This window comes from Narcine bancroftii, chromosome 7, assembly GCF_036971445.1.
Source record: "Narcine bancroftii isolate sNarBan1 chromosome 7, sNarBan1.hap1, whole genome shotgun sequence".
In the NCBI taxonomy this organism is placed as follows: Eukaryota; Metazoa; Chordata; class Chondrichthyes; order Torpediniformes; family Narcinidae; genus Narcine; species Narcine bancroftii.
In genome coordinates, this window is record NC_091475.1 from 188,278,858 (window position 1) to 188,300,112 (window position 21,255).

The window sequence follows — 21,255 nt, forward strand, 5'->3', positions numbered from 1 at the left end:
TCACTTCTGTCCGACTCTGGCTTTACCCTACCCTCAATGTAGTCTATGTGTGGTCTGAGTCCCGCGTGCTCGTGGAATGAAGCCATAGGAGAAGGTGGTTCAACAGTCAGTTTATTACACAGACACAAGAATAAAGCTCAACAGAGCTCTGGATCAGTCGTTAGTTCATAGGTCACCTACACAGTGAGCTATTCCCCAAGACTCACCTCTACTGTCCAGTCTCTCCAGTTTATATCTTGGCTTGGCTTCGCGGACAAAGATTTATGGAGGGGGTAAATGTCCACGTCAGCTGCAGGCTCGTTTGTGGCTGACAAGTCCCGATGTGGGACAGGCAGACACGGTTGCAAGGGGAAATTGGTGGGTTGGGTGTTGGGTTTTTCCTCCTTTGCCTTTTGTCAGTGAGGTGGGCTCTGCGGTCTTCTTCAAAGGAGGTTGCTGCCCGCCGAACTGTGAGGCGCCAAGACGCACGGTTTGAGGCGAGATCAGCCCACTGGCGGTGGTCAACCTGCTAATAGTAACTTCAAAATAAAGACTTAAATTTTTCATTCATCTCTCTTCTCTCTTTGGCTTGGCTTCACGGACGAAGATTTTTGGAGGGGTAAATGTCCACGTCAGCTGCAGGCTCGTTTGTGGCTGACAAGTCTGATGTGGGACAGGCAGACACGGTTGCAAGGGAAAATTGGTGGGTTGGGGTTGGGTGTTGGGTTTTTCCTCCTTTGTCTTTTGTCAGTGAGGTGGGCTCTGCGGTCTTCTTCAAAGGAGGTTGCTGCCCGCCGAACTGTGAGGCGCCAAGATGCACGGTTTGAGGCGATATCAGCCCACTGTGAGCTATTCCTCAAGACTCACCTCTACTGTTCAGTCTCTACTGTCAGTTTATATAGCTCAACCTTATCATAAAGAACAAAAGTTGGCTTTCTTTGCTAGATCTCATTATCATACAGAACAAAAGTTGGCTTTCTTTGCTGGATTTCTTGCATAAAATCTATCACAAGTAATTTCCTGCTCTGCAGATATCTGGGGTGTAGAGCTCTCATCTTAATCCTCAAGGCCAGAATATCCTGTTTTGATCAGAAATCAATTCATACCGCAGATATTTCTAATTATTTCTTTGTTTTCATTTGGCCATGTTCTTCTCAGTTCTACTCAACACATTCCTCCTGCCTTCTTACTGAGTTATTCCATTCTCTTTGTTTCTGACAGTCTCTGTCAGGATTCTCTTTGTTCTTGTCTTGTCATCTTCTCCTGTGCTAATCAGCATCTCCTTTTGCCTTAACCTTCCTACTAAATTGTTTCATTTGTATTTTGGGAGCAGGCAATTCTAAACCTACTGGAGAGACCCAAGGAAGGGGAAAGTTGTTGATGGGCCAGGTAAGTTTGAGGTCAGGGCAGAAGTTGGATGCGAAATGCCTGATGTAGTCATCTTTATACAGGAGGAAGAGTTGGGGGTCTTGCCTGTGTAAGCTTGCAGCAGGGATTGCTTGTTAAAGCCTACAAGCAGGCAGGCATAGGTGGGACCCATGCAGGTACCCATTGCTACTCCTTTAATTTGGAGAAAGTGAGATGAGTTGAAGCACAAGTTATTGAGGGTGAGGACAAGTTCTGCCATGGACAGACATGTGAGTGGCCACTGGGAGGTCACTGATTGCAAACTGAGAGGAGGTGCTGAGTGAAGTTATCTCCAAGTCTCTGACCGGTCTCTCTGATGCGGAGAATGTGCCACAAAGGGAGCACTGGATGCAGTAAATAAGTCCTTTGGGTGTACAGCTGAAGTATTGCTTCATATGAAAAGCCTGTTTGGGGCCCTGGACCATGGTGAAGGAGGAGGTGTGGGCACAAGTGTTGCACCTCCTGCGGGCACAGGAGGAGGCACTAGGGGTGTGATAGGAAGAAGTGGTGGTAGAGGGTGGCTGATTGGGTCTTTGGTCCAGGGATGGGTGGTAAGAACTGGTATAACTAGCATTATCCATGTGTTGAAACTAAATTAATTTGTACTGTTTTTTGTACTTTAATTTATTGAGATCATGACTTTGTGTCAAATCTGCTTTCTCATCCAATCTTGTATTCCCTCAGTGTCCATTATATTCTCATGCCCCTTTGGGTAAGAAAATTCTGAAAATTTGTGCATTCTCTCTTTAAGAAAATACTAATCTCAATCCTAAATAACTGATCTGTTTCTCATGAGACTGTCTCTCCTAACAGACATTAGACAAACATTTCAATAATGTCAAGGGGTTTGATTGGCTGTGGTCTTGAATGATGGGATGGGTTGTTGGGACCAATTAGCCTGCTCCACTTTGTATAGTATTCCATGAACTAAAGGAAATTGCCTCAGGTTCTACCTTATCAATCTCTCGGAATCTTGAATCACCTTGTTCTAAACTTCTGAGAGTATGGCTAATCTTGCTCAATTACTTAGACCCACTTATTGCAGGAACTGATCTGGAGAGGTGCAAATATGCCAATGGTACCATTCTTGAGGATGATTCCTTCATTGTGGAAGCTGCTGTGATGGGCTCCTTTCAGGATTTCCACAGCACTTTTCACTTTGGTTTGCTCATCCACCAATTCCCCTTCATGTGGGACCTTCTTAAATAGCTGCAGGACTTGCAGTGCCTGTCCATTTTGCCTCCATTTCTTTTTCTCCTCCCCCCACCTCCCATCTTTGGGTAGGGTCTCAAATGTGTTTTTCTTTTGCAATTTTGTGTGTATCAAATGCAGTGCATAATGTTATCTCCTAAACTAGGGAAAATTCAAATGTAGAGTGCAAAGAGTAATTGCTTTGGTCACCTGTGTTCTGTCTGCAAGGCCCATTATTTTAATTCGCTGACACCTCTATTTGCCAACACCATTCAGCAAAGCTTCGTGTAATCTTGAGGAACACATTCAGACTTGGTGCACGTCGGTTTTCTGATCTGAATTCATTTCCTCCTACTGATACTTCATTGAGGAGTTCACTAGCCTTTACCATTTTTAGCTAGCATACCAGTACTTTTTCCTTAAAGTCTATTGATCTCTTGGGAAGGCGATGGTCCTCCATTCTGGAGACGTGACCTACCCAGCGCAGTTGGATCTTCAGCAACGTGGATTCGATGCTGTCGGCCTCTGCCATCTCGAGTACTTTGATGTTAGGGATGAAGTCGCTCCAATGAATGTTGAGGATGGAGCGGAGACAATGCTGGTGGAAGTGTTCTAGGAGCCGTAGGTGATGCCGGTAGAGGACCCATGATTCGGAGCCACATTGACCACTGCCAGTGGGCTGATATCGCCTCAAACCGTGCATCTTGGCGCCTCACATTTCGGCGGGCAGCAACCTCCTTTGAAGAAGACCGCAGAGCCCACCTCACTGACAAAAGACAAAGGAGGAAAAACCCAACCCCAACCAACCAATTTTCCCTTACAACTGCTGCAACCGTGTCTGCCTGTCCCGCATCGAGCCTGCATCTGACGTGGACATTACCCCTCCATAAATCTTCGTCCGCCAATCCAAAGAAGAAAGATTGATCTCTAATCTCTTATGGTCCTTGTGCTCTATCCTACTCTGCCCATTCTCTAATGCTTTCTTTTAATTTTTTGCAGTAGGGTGCCAGAGCTAATGGATCTGCTGCTTCACAGTGCCATAATATTGGCCTCCAATGCGATGGATATGGAGCTTGTGTGTTGTCTCATTAACTGCACTGCATTAAGTTTCCTCCAAGCTCACATCCAAGGTTGAATTGGTTGGGTTAATTAGCTGCAAAAAATGTAGAAGAGTGTGAGAATCTGAAGGCAAAAATGAGTACTTTTTAGTCAGCATGACTCCAGGCCAAAAGGCCTGTTTCTGTGTTGTATGAAGGTAATCACAAATTTGTAGGTGCTGGGTCAAGTGCAGGACTCAAGTGTTAGTTTGCTGTGTAACATCCATAAAAAGTAAAAGGGAGTTGACTTTCTATGGATGCTGCATAGCCTGCTAAGTTTCTTGAGCACAGTCCAAAAAAATACTATAGGACTTTTGTAAAGAATTTCAGTTGCCCTTTATATCTCTGTGCTCTTTGACTTGAATAGTGGTATTTGAATATTTTGATGCTAATTAGTCATTTCCATATTAGTAACTTCATACATTGATTTGACACTATAAATATACCCATGAACATCTGTCAATTTTATGCAGTCTCCTTCCCCATTTGATGTTGTATATGTCATCATTGTGATGTCATTACATTGAAAATGTTTTTAAAAAAAATAAATTTTGCCTTTTGAATGGTAATGTTTCAAATACATGAGAAATTTTGTAGAAAATTGGACACCACAATTGCTTTTCCAATTACATCAATCACTTTTTATTTGAAGGGATTATCTGAAAGACGCAACAAATCCTAAAGTTCGGGTTGCCAAATGGGAGAAGGAAGCAACGGTGGGTACCAGAAATAAAAATGTGATCACCTTGTAACTAATACGTCTATAGAAGCTTAAGATCTTAAGGGTTAATTTCTAACTTTGCAAATGTCTTCCAAATATGAACTTGCATTTGTGTAGTGCCTAAAAGGTGCATTGCAAATTTAATAGAACCAATAAAATTTTGATGGCAATGTATTTTGTGATACCTGTTTCAAAATGTTAAAGGTTCAGGCCTATAATGTTCTTGTAAAGTCTGAAAGGCACAGTTGATTTGGGAACATGGGAGAAAAGAAAGTGAAAGTTGGATTGGGGGGAAAGAAATCCTATCACAGCTATAGGCTAGTGGAATATGGGTGTGAGAGAAGTTAAAGTGGGGATGTCAAAAAGGGGCCATGAAAGAGTTTAGATGGAGGAGGGTGATGGAATTTAAAGTGTTTCCAATAGTGGGAGAGTTTAGGACCAGAAAGGATACAACTTCCAAGCGTGTCACTTCAGAACTGAGAGGTGAAATTTCTTCAGCCAGAGGGTTGTGAATCTGTGGAATTCATTGTGTGACAGATTGTTATTTTATATTGTATATAGCTATGTTTTTAAAAGGAGATAAATTATGGCAAGTTTTTAGTGTAGGTCGCATACAAACACTTCAAAACAGATCTTATTTAAAATGCCAGAGCTCTGCTCAAGCCAGGCAGTCCAGGCTCTGGGTACCTTTGAAGAATGCCTACAAGAACTTCACAAGTAGGTGTTAATTGGACATGCTGTGAATTTGGTAAGCAACAAATGAAGAAACTCAGAAGATTAGTTCTGGAGCTGCAGTCTTAGTGCAGTTGGCTGTTCTAAGATGGTTGTGTGGTTTTTCTCAGAGAAAGAGGGAGAATTCAGTTCTACAGTTCAGCAGCAGCTGGGACTGGAACAGGACAAGCTGACAAGCTTGTGGAAAAACCTCATTTTGAAGACTGGCTGTGAGTTCTTGGTTCAGCCTGGACAAAGCCCTTGTGGTCCATACAAGAGGAGATGGCTAGTTGTATAATGTCTCACTTGAAATGAGGGAAACAAAAAGGAACTCTGTGCTGACCTGAAAGAAAGAGGTTATCACCTGGAAAGACACTGAAGTGGCTGATCGTAAGGAATCAGATGTGGGTGTCCAATGAGCAACAAAACTCTCTGAAAATGAACAAGAACCTTCCTGAGTGGTAACCATTTACCTTTGAAGCACCAAAGCCTGGTGAACTTCATAAATGTTCTGTGCACATTTTAAGAATTGCCTGAAAATAGTGAACTTGGAGGAGTGAAGTGAGATTGGACTGTGAATCAAATAATTTTTCTAAATTTACACACATTACATTCATGTGTGCTTAGAATTAGAAGGGGGTTATGTTAAGTGAATAGCAATAAAATAAAGTTTGATCCTGTTTTCATGTTTAAAGAAAATTAAAAGGAATTTTTTTTTTAAGTAACCATTTATCTTGGTGAATTTCTGTTGCTGCTTGGTTTTGGGGTCCTCTAGGCTCATAACAATTGCCACAGATGGCTGTGGAGGCCAAATCACGAGGTATATTTAAAGCAGGGGTTGATAGGTTCTTGATTAAGGGTATACAAGCTTAGAGGGAGAAAGCAGGAGAATGGGATTAGAAACAAAAAATGCATGAGCCATGATTTGAATGGCAGAGCAGATTTGATGGGTTGAATGACCTAATTCTACTCTTAATCCTTATAGAGGTGAAATAACTCTCTAAAATTATACACCATTTTAAAAGTTTAAGGAGAACTTTCAAAATTTTAATCCTGAGGCATCTGCACAAATGGAAAAGTTCAAAAGGTACAATCTGCCTCTCCAGGAAGAGGCTTTAATGAGCGAGTCCAGATCTACTTGAGGCAATGTTGAGTACGAAGTGGTTAGATTTAATGTCATTGAAGGATTATAGATGAATTGTGAGGATAGCCATAGACTTGTTCTAGATCTTATTACAGGAGGACCCCTACTTGCAATGGGGTTCCAGGGCTCACAGTGTTAGTTGAAATTATTGTAAGTTGAAATTGGGCAAAATAACACGAGAACAGAACCATTGTTACTTTGAAATATTGTACATCAGGACATTGTAAGTAGGGGTCTATCTGTATTGAATGTGAAATCTTTTGTTTTACTTGAATTACTTTGGCAAGAACATCTGTTATTCCAAGACTACAGAGCAAGAGCTGAATAATAGGATTGAGTGGATATTTTTTTTGGGGGGTTGGGGGAAGGTTGCTGTGTTTTCTTTGCTGCAAATTTCTAGAACTGTGTAGAGAAGGGTATTGCAAACTCAAATTAAAATTTTAAGCCTGTTTTCTTTCAGATGCATGAAGGTGAATTGCTGAAGCCTAAAAGACCTGTTCAGAACAATATTGTATCCCAATCCTTTGTTCGTTCCAAATCAACTTTATTAAAGGAAAGATTAAAGCCATCCGTACTGAATACTGTTATTGAAACTGAAATGCCTGCCAATCAGATCACTCGATCTGAAAAATTGCCATCCTCATCAGCCCAAGAGAATCCTGCAAAAGTAGGGCCACCTTTGAAAGTAAATAACAGTGCATCTCCAAGAAAAGTCCGATTGCCTGCCCAACAAACAATGGAACTCAAAAGTTCACATGTGGAACAAAAAGGAAAGATGCAACCAAGAGCACAGAATGTAACACTCAGCCAGTCCTACCTGGCAATGAAAAATGAGCAGGTTAAATTGATTGCTGAAAAGAGCAGTAAATCAAAGTCTGCCGATACCACGTTTAAGAAACCTGTGTTGGGTTCATTTCGTGGCAAAATTGTAAAATCTAAAATCCAATCTTTCAGATCAACTTCTCAGCAGAGTGAGAAAAGGGAGAAATCTGATGCAGAATTACAAGATACTGAACCTAAAGTCAAATTATACAAGCCTCGACCAAAGGGAGTAGAAAATGTGAAACCTGTTGGAAGGAAATTAATTGCGATGTCACATGGTAAGCCAAGGAGTTTAACAGCAACACCTGGTCAGCATACATTAAAAAATCAGAGACCATCTACTACTGGTATAAATATAAAAATAAATGTTAAACCATCTGCCAATGGTGACATTGCAATAGTGACAACTCCAGCAAGCACAGCAGGGACAACTAATTCATCATCCTATAAAGCCATCAAAGGCACACCTGCCAGATTCCCAGCACAGAAACTTCCAAAACATAGTGGCTATAAACCCATAAAATGCACACAGCTGACAGACAAAAGGTAAATGTTTATTTACTGTGATCATTCTTTGTATGCCACATGTGGTACTTGTGATCCAGTCCTTTTAACTAATGTAGTATGTTAATTGATCATTTTTCAGGACCTACATATTAGCAAGCCCTGCATTTTGTTTTTCCCTAATAGCCCTTGAAGGTGGTAGTGAGATACAATCGGAACATTGTGCTCCTTCTGGTAAAGAAACTGCCAAAGCACTGTTGGAGGGGTGTTTCAAGATTAGATGCAGGAGTAGCAATGTTTTCAAGTTAGAATGCAGGGGCATGCAGATGGTGTTTCCCTGCATCTGAAGCCTTGATCCTTTTCTCTGGTAGATGATGCCAGTATAGATGAGAGGTATTTTGGGAAGCTAAATCAGGATATGTGTTAATCCTGTGTTAAATAGAGACCTAGATGTACAAGTACATAATTTCCTGAGAAGGGCAACACAGGGCATACTTGCCTTTATTGGCTAAAGCACTGAGTGCAAGATTTGGGTTGTCATGTTACACTTGCACAAAACATTGGTTGGACTGCACTGGGAGAATTGTGTGCAGTTCTGGTTGCATGCTACAGGAAAGATCGTGAAAATGGAAGACTTAAGTTGGAATGAGAAATTGGATTGGTTCTGTCTTTGGAGCAAAATAGCCTGAGGTGATGTGATAAGTATACAAAATTAACATAGTGGATGGCTGGATTGTTTCCTAAATTCAGCCATCCACTGTCAATTTTGTATACTAAAAGTAAGAGCACATTTAAATTGAGAGCAAGTAGTTTGCACCTGAGATGAGTTATCAGAGGAGGTGGAGGCAGAAATAGTGACAGGTTAGATCAGTGGTTCTCAACCTTTTTTTCCACTCTCATACCTCCTGAGTTGCTCTGTGGTTGGTAAAGGATTATTTAAGGTGGTATGGTGGTGTGGGGGGGGGAAGGTTTAGAACCACTGTGCTAGATACTTGAACAGGTATTTGATTAAGACAAGTACTGTATATGGGATTACCTCGAAAGGAACTGTTTAGAATTATATGGCCCGAACACTGGCAAATGCATCTCCGTCAGCTAGTCAACTCGGTTAGGACAAATTGTGCTGTAAAATTCTGATGGACTATTGTTGGAAGATGGGATCAAAGTCTAGCCATGATGGCAGAAAATCCTATTTCTATGCTATACAACTTGGACTCTTGCACATGTGTTTTGAGGTTTTGAAGGCTAAAACAAATGTACCAATACTAAAGGTATTATGAATTCTGCAATATATTTTGATTTTATTTAACAACTTTGTTCTAAGGAGAACACAGCCAATATCAAAGGGGAAATTATCAAGTCAGCCAGAAATTATGCCCTTGCAGAAAAAGTCTGCAGAAGAGCCAGTGAAATCGGTGTGGACAACAATTATGGAGGAGGAAAACCAGAATAAATTTGTGAATGAAATAAACAAGTCCCTGACTGGGTGTCTGAAGCAGATTCATGAGGTAACTAAAACTTCCACAATTGTATTTTGGACCAGAATCTTGGACAAGAAGGACTAACTGAATGATTTGTTCGGTACCAGTACAACCTGACAAAACAACATTCTTCAGTCCACAGAACATACTTGCAGACAAACCATACACAGAGCCTCCAGTATATACATGTCTTATATATGTACATTAAAAATAAATATTATTAATACATAGAGTTGCAGGGAGTTGATTTAGCAGATCAGCAGTCATTCATCAGTCTCTCTGCCTGTGGGAAGATGCTGTTCCTCTGCCTAGTGGATCTAACTCTTAATACTTTTGTGTCCCTTCCTGACAGGAGTAGTTGAAAGATGCTGTGTATGGGGTGGTTTTATGTGTTCTCTTTAAATCATATCAATTAGGGGAGGGGGTGGGGGGAAGAAAGAAGATCCAAATAATCCTCTCTGACTCTTTTATGGTCCTGTGGATTGACTTCTGATTTGATGCTTTACAGCAATCTTGCCATATGATGCAGCTGGCCAGGGCACTCTCAATGGCGCTCCTGTAGAAAGTTGACAGAATGGTAGCCAATGACCTTGCCCACCGCTTCCTTCGAAGGAAGTATAGTCGCTCTTGTGCTTTCTGATGTGACATGTTGGGATCTCAGGATAGGTCACTTCTTGGGTGAACTCAGGAATTTGGTGATTTCTTCTCTCTCCACTGCAGAGTTGTTAATGTGTAGTGGGAGGGTGGTGGTCTCCAGTCTTCCTGAAGTCCACAACTGTCTCCTTTGCTTTGTCCACTGAGATTTGTTATCTTGCACTATTTCATGAGATTTGCCACCTCTTCTCTGCAGTGCGACTCGTTGTTGCTGATGAGGCCAATTACTCTTCTGTCATCCGCAAACTTGATAAATGTTGGAGCTGGATCTGGCATTGTAGTCACAAGTTAATAAAATGAACAGGGGCAGACTGAGCACACATAGCCCTGAGGTATGCCAGTGCTCAGTGATGCTGCTTGATGTTCCGATGTCAATCCAGTTACAGAGGGGTGTTGAGTCCTCGTGAGAACAGCTTTTCCACTAGCCTCTGGGGAATGATTGTATTAAATGTCAAGCTGGTCAATGAGCAGTATTATTCTACAGGTGAGTCAGGACAAATAGAGGGACAAGGCTATAACATCGTCAGTGTTTCTACTGTAGGCGAATTGAAAAGGGTCAAACAGGTGCACTTTGATGCGGTCCATCACTGGATATTCAAACTGAATAAATGTTGTGGTTGACTGCTTTTTCAAGGCAGCAAGGAGGAGAGCATCTGCAATGCCGATAGCAGCACTACCCTTGTAAACCATGGGTCATGAGTTCGTTCCTTGCTGGGGCCTCATTTCTGTGAGGGGTGCTGGCAAAGTGATGACTGTCTTCCTTCAGGTGGACAAAGTTGAAGAATTTTATGCATGTTACATTCTAAATGTAGTATTATATGACAATGATGGACATGGGGCATCTTGGGACAAATTAGTGGAGGATAAGGTGCCCCTCTCTCCTAGGATGCCTGGTGGTGAGTGTGAAAGAACGCAGAGAGCCGGTTTACAGTGGTCCAGTGTGAAAGGCAAAAATGGCTTCTTGAATCAGTTGAACCAGTAAATTGGCTGTTCTTTTCTCAGTCTTCTAAATGAACTTTGTAGTAAAAGTACATTGCTTTGCTCTATAATCTGCACTTTTTTGTATGGTCTTGTATTACGTACAAGATGTCATTTTGCTAATCAGCCTCTCGCTGCATCTTTGGTACAGGTGATAATGGGAGGTCTAGGATCCTCAATTATTTGTTGGATTGCAACTCCTACATTTTGTGATATCAAGTTTTTAGTATGAAACTAAAGACTCTTAACAAATGGATTTTTTTTTTAAAACCATAATAGCGAAGGAAATATTTTTTTGGGGGGGGGGAGAGGGTAGGAGATAAAAATAATTGGGATTTTTATTTTCCCCTTTAACTTTTCTCCATTTATTCATACTGAACAAGAATTTCTCTGACACAAATAATTGGCAATTGTAGATTGTATTGTTCCCAGTTGAAACATGACAGTACACCATCCATTCTTGTTTCTCTTTGGGGCTGTTTGTGCAATGATCCTTGTAAAAGTTTGAATGTATAGTAAGGTAGTTAAATGGGAAACACAGTCGTTGCTTGTTCATTCATATGGGTGTACGTGCATATGTGGTGATATGTTCAATTGAAAATTATATGCAGTTTGATTAGATAAATAATTTGTGAAACTGTTTTTCCCTAAAATTTTTAGGGCTCCCCCAGTGAAGATATTTTGCAGTCACTTGAGACTTTAATTGAGTGTGTTCCCAAGGCCAAGAAGTTTGCAAGGTATTGGATCTGCCTCGCATACCTTGAGCAACGCAAAGGATCTGTCCATGATGTAATGACTATTTATGAACAAGCAGTTAGAACTGGAGCACAGGTAGGTATTGGACTTTATCTGCCTCTTTATCTCGGAAAATTGTGAAAGAAATTGTATATTTCCTCGCTATCCATCTGCAAGTATTAACATGTATTAAATTTTGTCTTGCATCAATTTTTCTCAAGCAAAAGATTTCAGTAATAATTGGGTCTAGAGCAGTGACACCCACATCCCACCTTAAGCAATCCCTTACTAATCATAGAACACCGATGGCATAGGGATTACTTCTAGTAGAATGAGAATGGAAAGAAAGATGGTTGAGAACCACTGGTGCAGGGTGTAAAGTTGTTGAACTGTGCAAGGGCATAGTCTTTTACTAATGAAAGGTCCCTTTGAGACACTGATTAAGAACTGCAATACAGTGGTGAGAAGGAGGGATGAGTCGGTAGGTGATTGGTGGGACGAGGTGAGGTGGAGGATGATGGACAGGCGGGGAGAGGGAGGTTAGTGAGGAGGCTGGAAGGTGATGGCCTTATCTTCCCATTATCTCTCCCTCTTGCTTATCAACCGGCCCAGGGTCCTGAATGCAACTGAGTCTGAGTTGGGGCCTGGGGTGCTCCTTTTAAACTCACTTGACTTACAACTGTGCTCCGTACAAATTGTGAAATATAAAGGTAGTTGGGAATTACAGGTGTCACAGGTAGATAGGATCGTGAAGAGAGTTTTTGGCACATTGGCCTTCATGAATCAAACATATTGAGTATTTACTGGCTGTTCCTGGGGATGCACATAGTGACAGACATCTGGAGCTGCTGGAAGATCATAAGCTCAGTGATAGATGCCCTTTAATCTGCCCAAAGCCTGTTGGTCTACCTGTGCACTGAGATATCGGCGAGGGAACATTGCCGATTGGCACATTCCAGGGTGCAGGAATACCTGCTGAAGGTCACTCCAAGGCTTGGCGCAGCCGACGTGAAGCTCCTGTGGGGAAGGACCACTGTCTAGAGCAGTCACTCTCAACAGGGGGGCCATACACCCCCTCCCCAGGGCCACAACAGATTTAAGGACAGAAATCCTAGCGTATTTTTGGTTTTTTATGTAGTCGTTAGGGGAGACGTATGGAGCAGGGGAGGTTGAAACAAGAGGAAGTTGAGGGTAAGGGGGCAAAATTTTAGGAGAAACATTAGAGGGTGCTTCTTCACTCAGAGTGGTGGCTGAATGGAATAATCTACCTTTCATTTAAGAGGAGGCTGGATATATACATGGATAAGAGGGGGTTGGAGGGTTATGGGTGGAGAATAGGCAGGAGGAGCTAACGGAGTTGTTTGAGTAAACTGGCGTGGACTTGTAGGGCCGAGATGGCCTGTTTCCATGCCATAAACTGTTGTGATTTAAACGTCATTTCTCTAAAACGTGCATTTTGCATGCAACAACCATTCCTAATTGTACTTCAGAAGTTGGTGGTTTAAAAACTCCTTTGGGCAAATGTGTATATTATGCTCCTGACTTGTACAAAATTTGATAAGAGTGGTTGTGGAAGGTTGTTTTTCCAAATTAGTGGCCTGGATCTGTGCTGGATCCCATGTTAATGTTGGTATACAGGTGCCTAACATTTTATCCAGAATTGTCAGGACAGGACACCTGCTGTTGTTTGGAATCTTCTGGATTTCAGAATCATTTTGATTTCGGTCCCTTTAAGTAAATGCCTCACACCTAGCCCCTGCCATCTGTCCTTTGGACTATTTTACTCCCGTTCAGGCTTGGGGGAGGGTTTGTGGCTGAGTCGAGCGGTGGTCCGACGTGTGCCATTCAGGAGGCACTCGACTAGCTTGGAGGTCAGAGGCAATGGGGTTGCCCAAGAGCTCAGCCGAAAAAACACCTAGGATCAGCTGCTCAGACTGTGGGGTAGAAGGCCAGACACGAGGTGCAGAACTGTAGGAGGAGCGGGCCATCAGGGCGGAGGAGCTGAGGGCTTTCAGGCACTTGGGTACACCCCTGCAACACAGCGCCATCTTCATTTACCCATCATCCCTGATGCAACTGGAACTGCTCTGCCAGCGCCAAAGCAGTTCCAGGTGCGTTGGGGATTATGGGTAAGGAAGGTGGCCATTGTTCCTACATTGAGCCAGCCACTGCCTGCTTCTCTCCCACTGGATGCTGGGGGCTGAGTCGCCTTTCCAATTAAAGTAAGATAGGGTGCGCGCGAGGGTGGAGATGACGGGGACTTGGGAAGGGGCAGGATCTCACTCTGAAAATGGAGAATTAGGGCAGTTAACGTGTGTAATGTCATTTACAGAAAAAGTGCTAGTTTTTGGAATTTTGGATAAAAGGTTAGGCACCTGTTTGGCACCAAAATTTGAGATCTAATGGATAGTGAAGGTTGTCTAAAGTTGTAAGGATCTAGATTAACAGGGGAAATGCACAAAGGAATAGCAAATAGAATTTAACTTGAGTGCAAAGTGGTGCATTTTGGGAAAATTTAAATAGGACAAAGGCAATGGAGGGCCCTGGAAAGTTGCAGATTGGGAACCTCGAGATGTACATTGCTGAAAGCTACAAAGGTGATGAAAAATGTATAGTATGTTTCCTTTATCAGTCAGAACATTAACATTTCAACTCTTGTATTCAGATTATAGCTATTCTGGTTGTCCTAGAATAAGAAGGAAGGATGTGACTAAGATAGAAAAGATTTTGCAAGAATGTTGCTGGGACTAAAGAATTTAGATTGAGACTTTTGTCTAGAAGTTGAGAAGGTTGAGGGGTATTCTAGATTCTTCAAATTGAGAAGCATAAATGGGGTTGATGGTCAGTCTTTTCCCCAAGGTAGGGAAATCTAAAAAGAGGAACAGGGTTTGGTGGTGGGGGGGGGGCAGGGGGGGGGGGGGTGGTTGGGAAGACTTGAGGATGGTGAGGATATGGAATGAGCCAACAGAGGAATTGTTAGTGTTAACTCATAGACCAACAGCAATGGAAATTCAGCCAGATGATGTTATTTTTATTAATTACTAATACTATAACCTCTTGCTTAAATCTAAACTTAATCCTAACTATGCACAAATATACCTGTGTGTGGGTTACCCAAACCATTATAGTGTAGTGAGCTGTAAGCAAGAGGTTGAACAGACTGGAGATGCAGGTGGTTTGCTTAAGTATCAGAGCAGATTGGTTATTCACACTTTGTGCGCTCGCTTATCAGGTCAGCAGTGGAACCACACGGATGTCCCACCGCTTGTGTCACGCCAACTGTGTAAGTTGGATGTGCGTTGCCATCTTTGTCGTGTCTGCCCCACCAACCACGTGTAACAAGTGGCCCGGTTTGTCACAGCAAAGTTGTGCATTGCTACAATAGCTTGGGCACAATTCTGGAAAGTCAGTCTTCGAAATCCTGTGAAACCAGAACCTTTTAAACTGTTCAGAAGTAATTATGAAGTAAATGTGACACTGAGGGATCAGGCTGCTTAAAACTCATGAATTTGTGTCAAGTTGCTTCCAGAGAAATACAAATGATTTGCAACTCCCCCTTCCTTGCATAGGGAAACAAAACTTGTGACTTACACGATGTTCCAAAGACCCAGGCAGAGGCCAGACAAAATGACCATCAGAATGGTCATGATCCAATGAAGTAATTCTCTTGCCCAGATATGGGTCAATCAAAATGACCATCAGATTGGTCACGGTGGTTCATTTTTCCCTGACAGAGAAACAGCAGAAGTATCCATTCCATAGAGCCATTCTTACTGCTTGCTTGATCAATACTAAATTCAGTTTCTGTTTCAATGTCCCAGAACACATGATTTGTGCTCAAGTGTTTCTCTTCAACAGATGTATTCCTTGGGTAAATAATTAATTGTTCTTTTTTTTAGTTGAGAGCATTAATTCTGTCTATTGTTTAGACTTGGGTGCCAGGCTCTCTGGGGGAAAAATGTTACGACATCTTTGTCTGTTGGACTCGGCTCCAATTCCCAAAGTAATACTCAATAAAAGCATAAGCTTGCGATAGTAGAGATGAGTACAATTACAATGTTTAAAAGCTTGGGCTAGGTCCCTTGGTTGGCATGAATGAATTGGGCAGAAGATCCTCTCTGTGCTCTCACTATTAAATAGAATTGTGCAATGTGTCAGGGGGAAATGTGACCATTAATATGTTGTATATTAATCAGTGAAATATTAGTATGCAGCTGTATTTGTCATGATCTATAACAAAATATGCTCCCTTTCTTGCTGAACATTTTTCAAGTCAAAAGCTAGAATTTTTTTAAGAGCAAATTCTGTTCAATATTTTGGGCTTGTTGTTGAGATAAATTTAAATTTAGACATACAGCACAGTAGCAGGGCATTTTGGCCCATGAGTCCCTGCTGCCTAATTAACCTACAACCCCCACTATGTTTTGAATGGTGGGAGGCAGGGAAAACCCACACAGGCATAGAGAACGTACTAACTCCTTGCTGTCAGTCTGGAATTCAATTGTTGATGCTGTAATGGTATAGCACTAACTGCTCTGCCATCTGTGCTGCCCAATGTTGTTGCAGTATTAGGCATTACTGATGCTTTCAAATTAGGGTGTCACAACTCGATGAATCTTGTGTATGCAGGATAAAGGCAATACATTTTACTAGTATTGTTGCTAATGTACATTTAATTTAAACAAATGTTTGGATTATGATTTTCCTAAACCTGTTTTCTTTCCCTGCCCCCCACCAACCCCCAAATCTTGGAAAAGTTTTAAAAAAAAAAATCTCACTATTACCAATTGACCCATTCTAATTCACAGATATTGCTGGGACAGGGTGGCCTGGTAATCTGACTTGAATTTCGGGTCACACAAGAATTGTGATTGAAATGGGTGCAAATTTTACAAATTTTGTCTTTCAGCCTGCAGAGGAACTGAGAAATACACTTGCTGACATTTTGAGAAACACGAAGACTCCCAAGAAACCATGTGATGGTGAGCTGGTAGCATTCCAGATGTGCATTCTGTATAAAATATTTGATTACCTACATTACAACAGCCCTCATCTGCATCTTTATTTCCTGCACATTTGCCTTTGTACCCTCTGCCCCTAGATGCAGCAAAGAAAGGATTCCCCTTGTCATCACCTACCATCTCACCAGCCTCTGCAATAAACATATCCTCCGCAATTTCCGTCACCTACAACCTTTCCCTCCACCTTTTGCAGGGACAACTCCCTCGTTTGCTCATCCCTTCCCACTAATTACCCCCTTGGTACTTATCCCTGTCATAGCAGGAAGTGCAACACTTGTGCCCACCCCACAGTCCTTCCAAGTAAAGTGACACCACCTGTGAATCTGCAGGCTTCCTTGTGGCCTAAGAGACTGGGTACTGACTGGGAGATTGCTTTGCTAGGACCTTCACTCTCCAGCAATGATGGAGATTTCCTGGTGGCCAACCACTTCAATTCTCTGCCATGCTGACTGTCCATGCTCTCATGCACTGCCAAACCAAGGCCACCTGTAAATTGGAGGAGCAACACTTGCATCAGGACATTCTCCCACTGGTGGTTTTAACAGACTTCTCTGGTTTCTGTTAGGCCATTACCCTGTCTCCCTTTCTTCTCCAAACCTGTTTTTCCACCTGTAGATTTACCCGAAACAGCTTTTACCTCGTTTATCATTGAATGCCAGAATCTCAATTTTGTTTTTTTTAATAAGATTCCCTTAATTACATTGCCAACCAAATGCTTATTACAAACAAGCCAGTTTTGCTATTCACAATATTAATTAAATCTATTGAGCACTTGGAAAATGAGCCTAGTTCCCATGGAGACTTTGAAATGAATGGATTTTTGATTTTTAGCAGTAATATTCTGAGGCCTGCAATTGTTTAATTTTTTCCAATCTCCATCTTTGGAGATGTATTTCTCTACCTTCACCTGCATTTCTAGCAAATAAAAAAAAAAAAGAACTCTTAATACTTTGGTAAAGAAATATGCAGGTTGAAAGGAAATATATTTTAAAAATATATTCAAGTGAATGCTATTTAGGAAAAACTTGCACATCAAAACTCTTGGTATTGGGATTTCAAAAGTTTGATTAGTCATTTATCTTTTGTATTCGAGTTGAAAGTAAAAGTGAGGAGGATGGAGCAGAGCAAAAGCCAGGACTCTCAGTAGAATGCTTGACTGAGGAGAAAGTGGAACTGGCAAATGATGAACCGAAGACTTGTGTGCAGGAAAATGAGCGCTCTGCAAATGATACCAAGAATCTTCCTCCACAGAAGCAGGACATCTGTTCCACTGCAAAGGATGAACACAACATTTCTGGAGCTGAAGTAGATTCCTTTGGAAAAGTGGACCCCGAGGCCAATGAAAAGGAATTGTCCAAAAAGGTGGAGTTTGCACCCAAAGAACGGCTGCAAGAGGTGGGGAAGATTGAAGGCTGTCAGACACAAGCAGAAGGCCATTATGAAAGTAAAGGGAAGATTAAAAACATAAAAACTGAAGAAATGAAAACTCCAGTGAGGCAAATAATAACACCAAGTAAAGTGAAAGAGCGAGGATCATCTGTTAAGTATAATGTGAGAGCAACACCTAAATTTCAAAGGTAAGAGAATACTTGACTGTTAGTTGCTTTTGTTTCATAATCTGCATGCAAAGCCTGTGATTTTAAGATTGCTGTTGAGACTGCAATGTTCTGCTTGTAACCAAATGAGCATTTTCTCCTGCAGTGCTAAGAATTCAGTTAATCAGGATGCCTGTAATTCTGAGATCAAAGATTTGAAGTTTTTGACTCCTGTGAGGCGCTCTCGTCGCATTGAACAAGTGGATTTCCAATTACCTCTAATGCTGCAGGATCATGATCCCTGTATTTCCTCCTTGGATGATCTACACAATTTGGGAAGTGACTCCACTGCTTTTGCATTTAGGATGAATGATGCACTGCAAGAATATGCTTACGTTTCAAGGACTGATGAATAACTGTTGACTGTTAATAAAAGCATCTTGTGTTCCTTCACAACATGAAGCTGAATAAACTGCATTTTAATTACATGTGATTGCTTCACATTGTATCCCTGTCACTGGTGTTGATGTAATAATGGTTCCTTTATGATATTACAGAGCACTAAGCCCAAGTCACAGCATGGTTTAAGGAGAAATGTAAGCTATAGTGGCCCAAACTAATCATTCGGCTCTTCACCGGGAAATAGTTTAGATCATGTAATCTTGGACTCCTATCTTTACACATCAACTAAGGCTTTCCTAATGCCTTGCTCTAGGACCATGACATTATTTGTATTAAGATTTTAACAATTAATAAAATTACTCTAAATGGCTGGCTATGTTTGTTGAAATGATTCCCACTCTTTGCACCCCCACCTCAAAAATCCTTGGGCGGATTTTAATGTTCAAGTGACACTTTAATAGCATGCGGTCTGTAATCTCTGAAACTGATTGCTTTTGTTACAGCAACTTGTGCTTGCAAGTTATTAAACAAGAGGTTGTGAGGGATGGTGGAGATGTTCAATTTTATGTGAATCTACCCAGTATATGTGAGTTTAAAAGCAAGTTTTGTACTAGTTTGCTTTAATGTTGCTGTTGAGTTGAACTTGACGCTAATTTGAAATGTGTTAGAAATAACACTTTTATCAAGACTTATGATATCTTGAAATTCTAGCATCCTTTTTTGGGTAAATTCTGTCTTTTTCTCTATCAAATATAATTTGTGTGTGAGGCATGTAGAATGAGCACTGGTTAATACACGGGTGAACTACTATTAAGGTTATTGAAAGCAAAAAATAACATGCTGTTCATCCTCAGCTTGTGATAATTCATGGAGCATTTGATCTTAAAATTGATGTAGCTTTTGGTCTTGGAGTAAGAATTAATATTTGTGCATAATCTTTTCAATGTTTTGTAATTTCTTCATTAAAGGTCTGTTATGTTACCCTCTTTCATGATCCCTTTTCTTTGAGCATTGCTTGTAGTTATCAGCCTAACTTTTCAGCTCGAGTGTCGTCCTCTCCCATAAAAGGCACATTAAATATTCAATGAGGTCAAAATATGTTCAAATTCCAGAAAGGCTGTCTTCTGCTTTGAGATAAATTTCACTGCAGTCAATTTAAAATGTAGATTAGTGCAGTAGAAGAACATGCCCTATGCCCCATATTAAAATAAAGCATTGCTGGCACATGAAACCTATCCTTGTTATTGTGTATTATTTAGAAGCTTAAATGCTATTATTCTCTGCTTGTACCACTACACCTGATAGTTAAAGTACATACCATTTTTAGAAAAAAAAGTCTTCTAGTTTCATTCAACAATTAAAATCCATATTTTTCAGTTAATGTTGGATCAAATTATATTTTAACTCAGTTTTCTCCTGGGAAGGTATCACACTTACAAATATTAATTACAAATATTCCCTAACTCAAATAATTTGGGAGATAGTATTCTGGACTTTGCCCTTCAGGAGGTTATGATCAAACTGGCCTCCTATATCTATTTGTGGCATGCAATGGTACAAGCATAGCCTTTTCCTTTTGAAATATTGTAGCTATAGCAAGTCTAACATTAATTTTGCTCATTGTTGTTTGAAATACTTTGAAGATCAGGTAGTATCTATTTGGGGGGGGGGGGGGGGAATGAGGGTTAACAATGCAGGTGAAAGTAGTCTGCAGAAGGAAATTGAAGATTTTAAATGGTTTATTAGTGCTACTTTAGTTTTGTAATCATTATACAAGGCCTTAATCCAACTTATAAAAGTTAGACCATAACCAAATTTGTCCAAAACCTTAAAATCTTTTGATCAATTGGAATGGAACTTATTTTAGGCATTCATTTTCTGTTCTTTATTTGTTTACATGTATACACTCTGTAGTTTCTTTTTACACTACCAATAAGTGGTAATTCTGCTGTGCCTGCATAAAAAAGAATCGAGGTTGTATGTTCTCTGACAATAAATCTGAATCTATGGTACCTGCTAATGAAGTTAGAAATAGGATGATAATCCATCTTAACACATGGGAAGGAGCACTTCACATTTTTGGAACACAGGGCTCTCTTCCAGGGAAAGTGGGATCTGCACCAGCAGTATGGTTTGCATCTGATTTCTGGAAGGGGACCAATATCCTTACGGGAAGGTTTGCTCATGCTGCTCGGGTGGTTTAAACTAGATTTGCAGGGGGGATTGGAACCAGAATGCCAGAGGAGATAGTGGAGGAGGGAAAAGATGATGTTAAGACAAATCAATCGGGTTATGTGTGGTGGAAATAGTGTTCTCAGGGCATCTATTTCACTACAAGGAGTATTGGAGGAAAGAAGTAAGCTCAGAGAGTGGATTGACATGAGGAGTTATTACATTGTGGCCAGTAGTAATATTTGGTTATGAGAGGTGCAGGACTGGTAGTTCAATGTTCCGGGGTTCCATTGATTCAGAAGCAACAGTGTGAAGGATGAAATGGGGAGGAGCAAAAAGCTTATTTACACAGGCTATATGGGTGGAGCTGAGGAATGGGAATAACAACATTTGTGATATTTGGCTCATACTGCAACAACAGAATATATACAGCAGAACTATAGAGCATACAACCAATTTTATTATTACACTAGTGGGAGTAAGGGTGCAAAAAAGAGTAGACCAGTGTCACTCTTTCCCTGGACTGAATTCATACATTTAGGTACATAATTTATAGTGTGTAATTTCACACGTTATTCACACAGGTATCTTGCAACTGATTGTTCATTAACATCTGTCCTTGTTTCTCTTGACATGCAACTTTAGAAAGGTTAATTTTGCTCGACTTTGGTCATTCTATACTTGACTAGTTGAGCCATGTC

The 21,255-nt window shown here is 41.0% G+C and overlaps 1 protein-coding gene across 1 annotated transcript in view; it reads left to right on the top strand.

Moving 5' to 3' along the window:
• Positions 1-18,468, top strand: part of LOC138739512 (cytoskeleton-associated protein 2-like) — a 22,975-nt gene extending 4,507 nt beyond the window's left edge. The window contains exons 2-8 of the mRNA XM_069891747.1: positions 4,327-4,390; positions 6,711-7,618; positions 8,901-9,084; positions 11,350-11,520; positions 16,334-16,406; positions 17,539-18,022; positions 18,147-18,468. Coding sequence (XP_069747848.1) covers positions 4,327-4,390; positions 6,711-7,618; positions 8,901-9,084; positions 11,350-11,520; positions 16,334-16,406; positions 17,539-18,022; positions 18,147-18,396 — 2,134 coding nt within the window. The 3' untranslated portion in view covers positions 18,397-18,468. The remainder of the gene's footprint in view (positions 1-4,326; positions 4,391-6,710; positions 7,619-8,900; positions 9,085-11,349; positions 11,521-16,333; positions 16,407-17,538; positions 18,023-18,146) is intronic.
• The last annotated feature ends 2,787 nt before the right edge of the window (positions 18,469-21,255 follow it).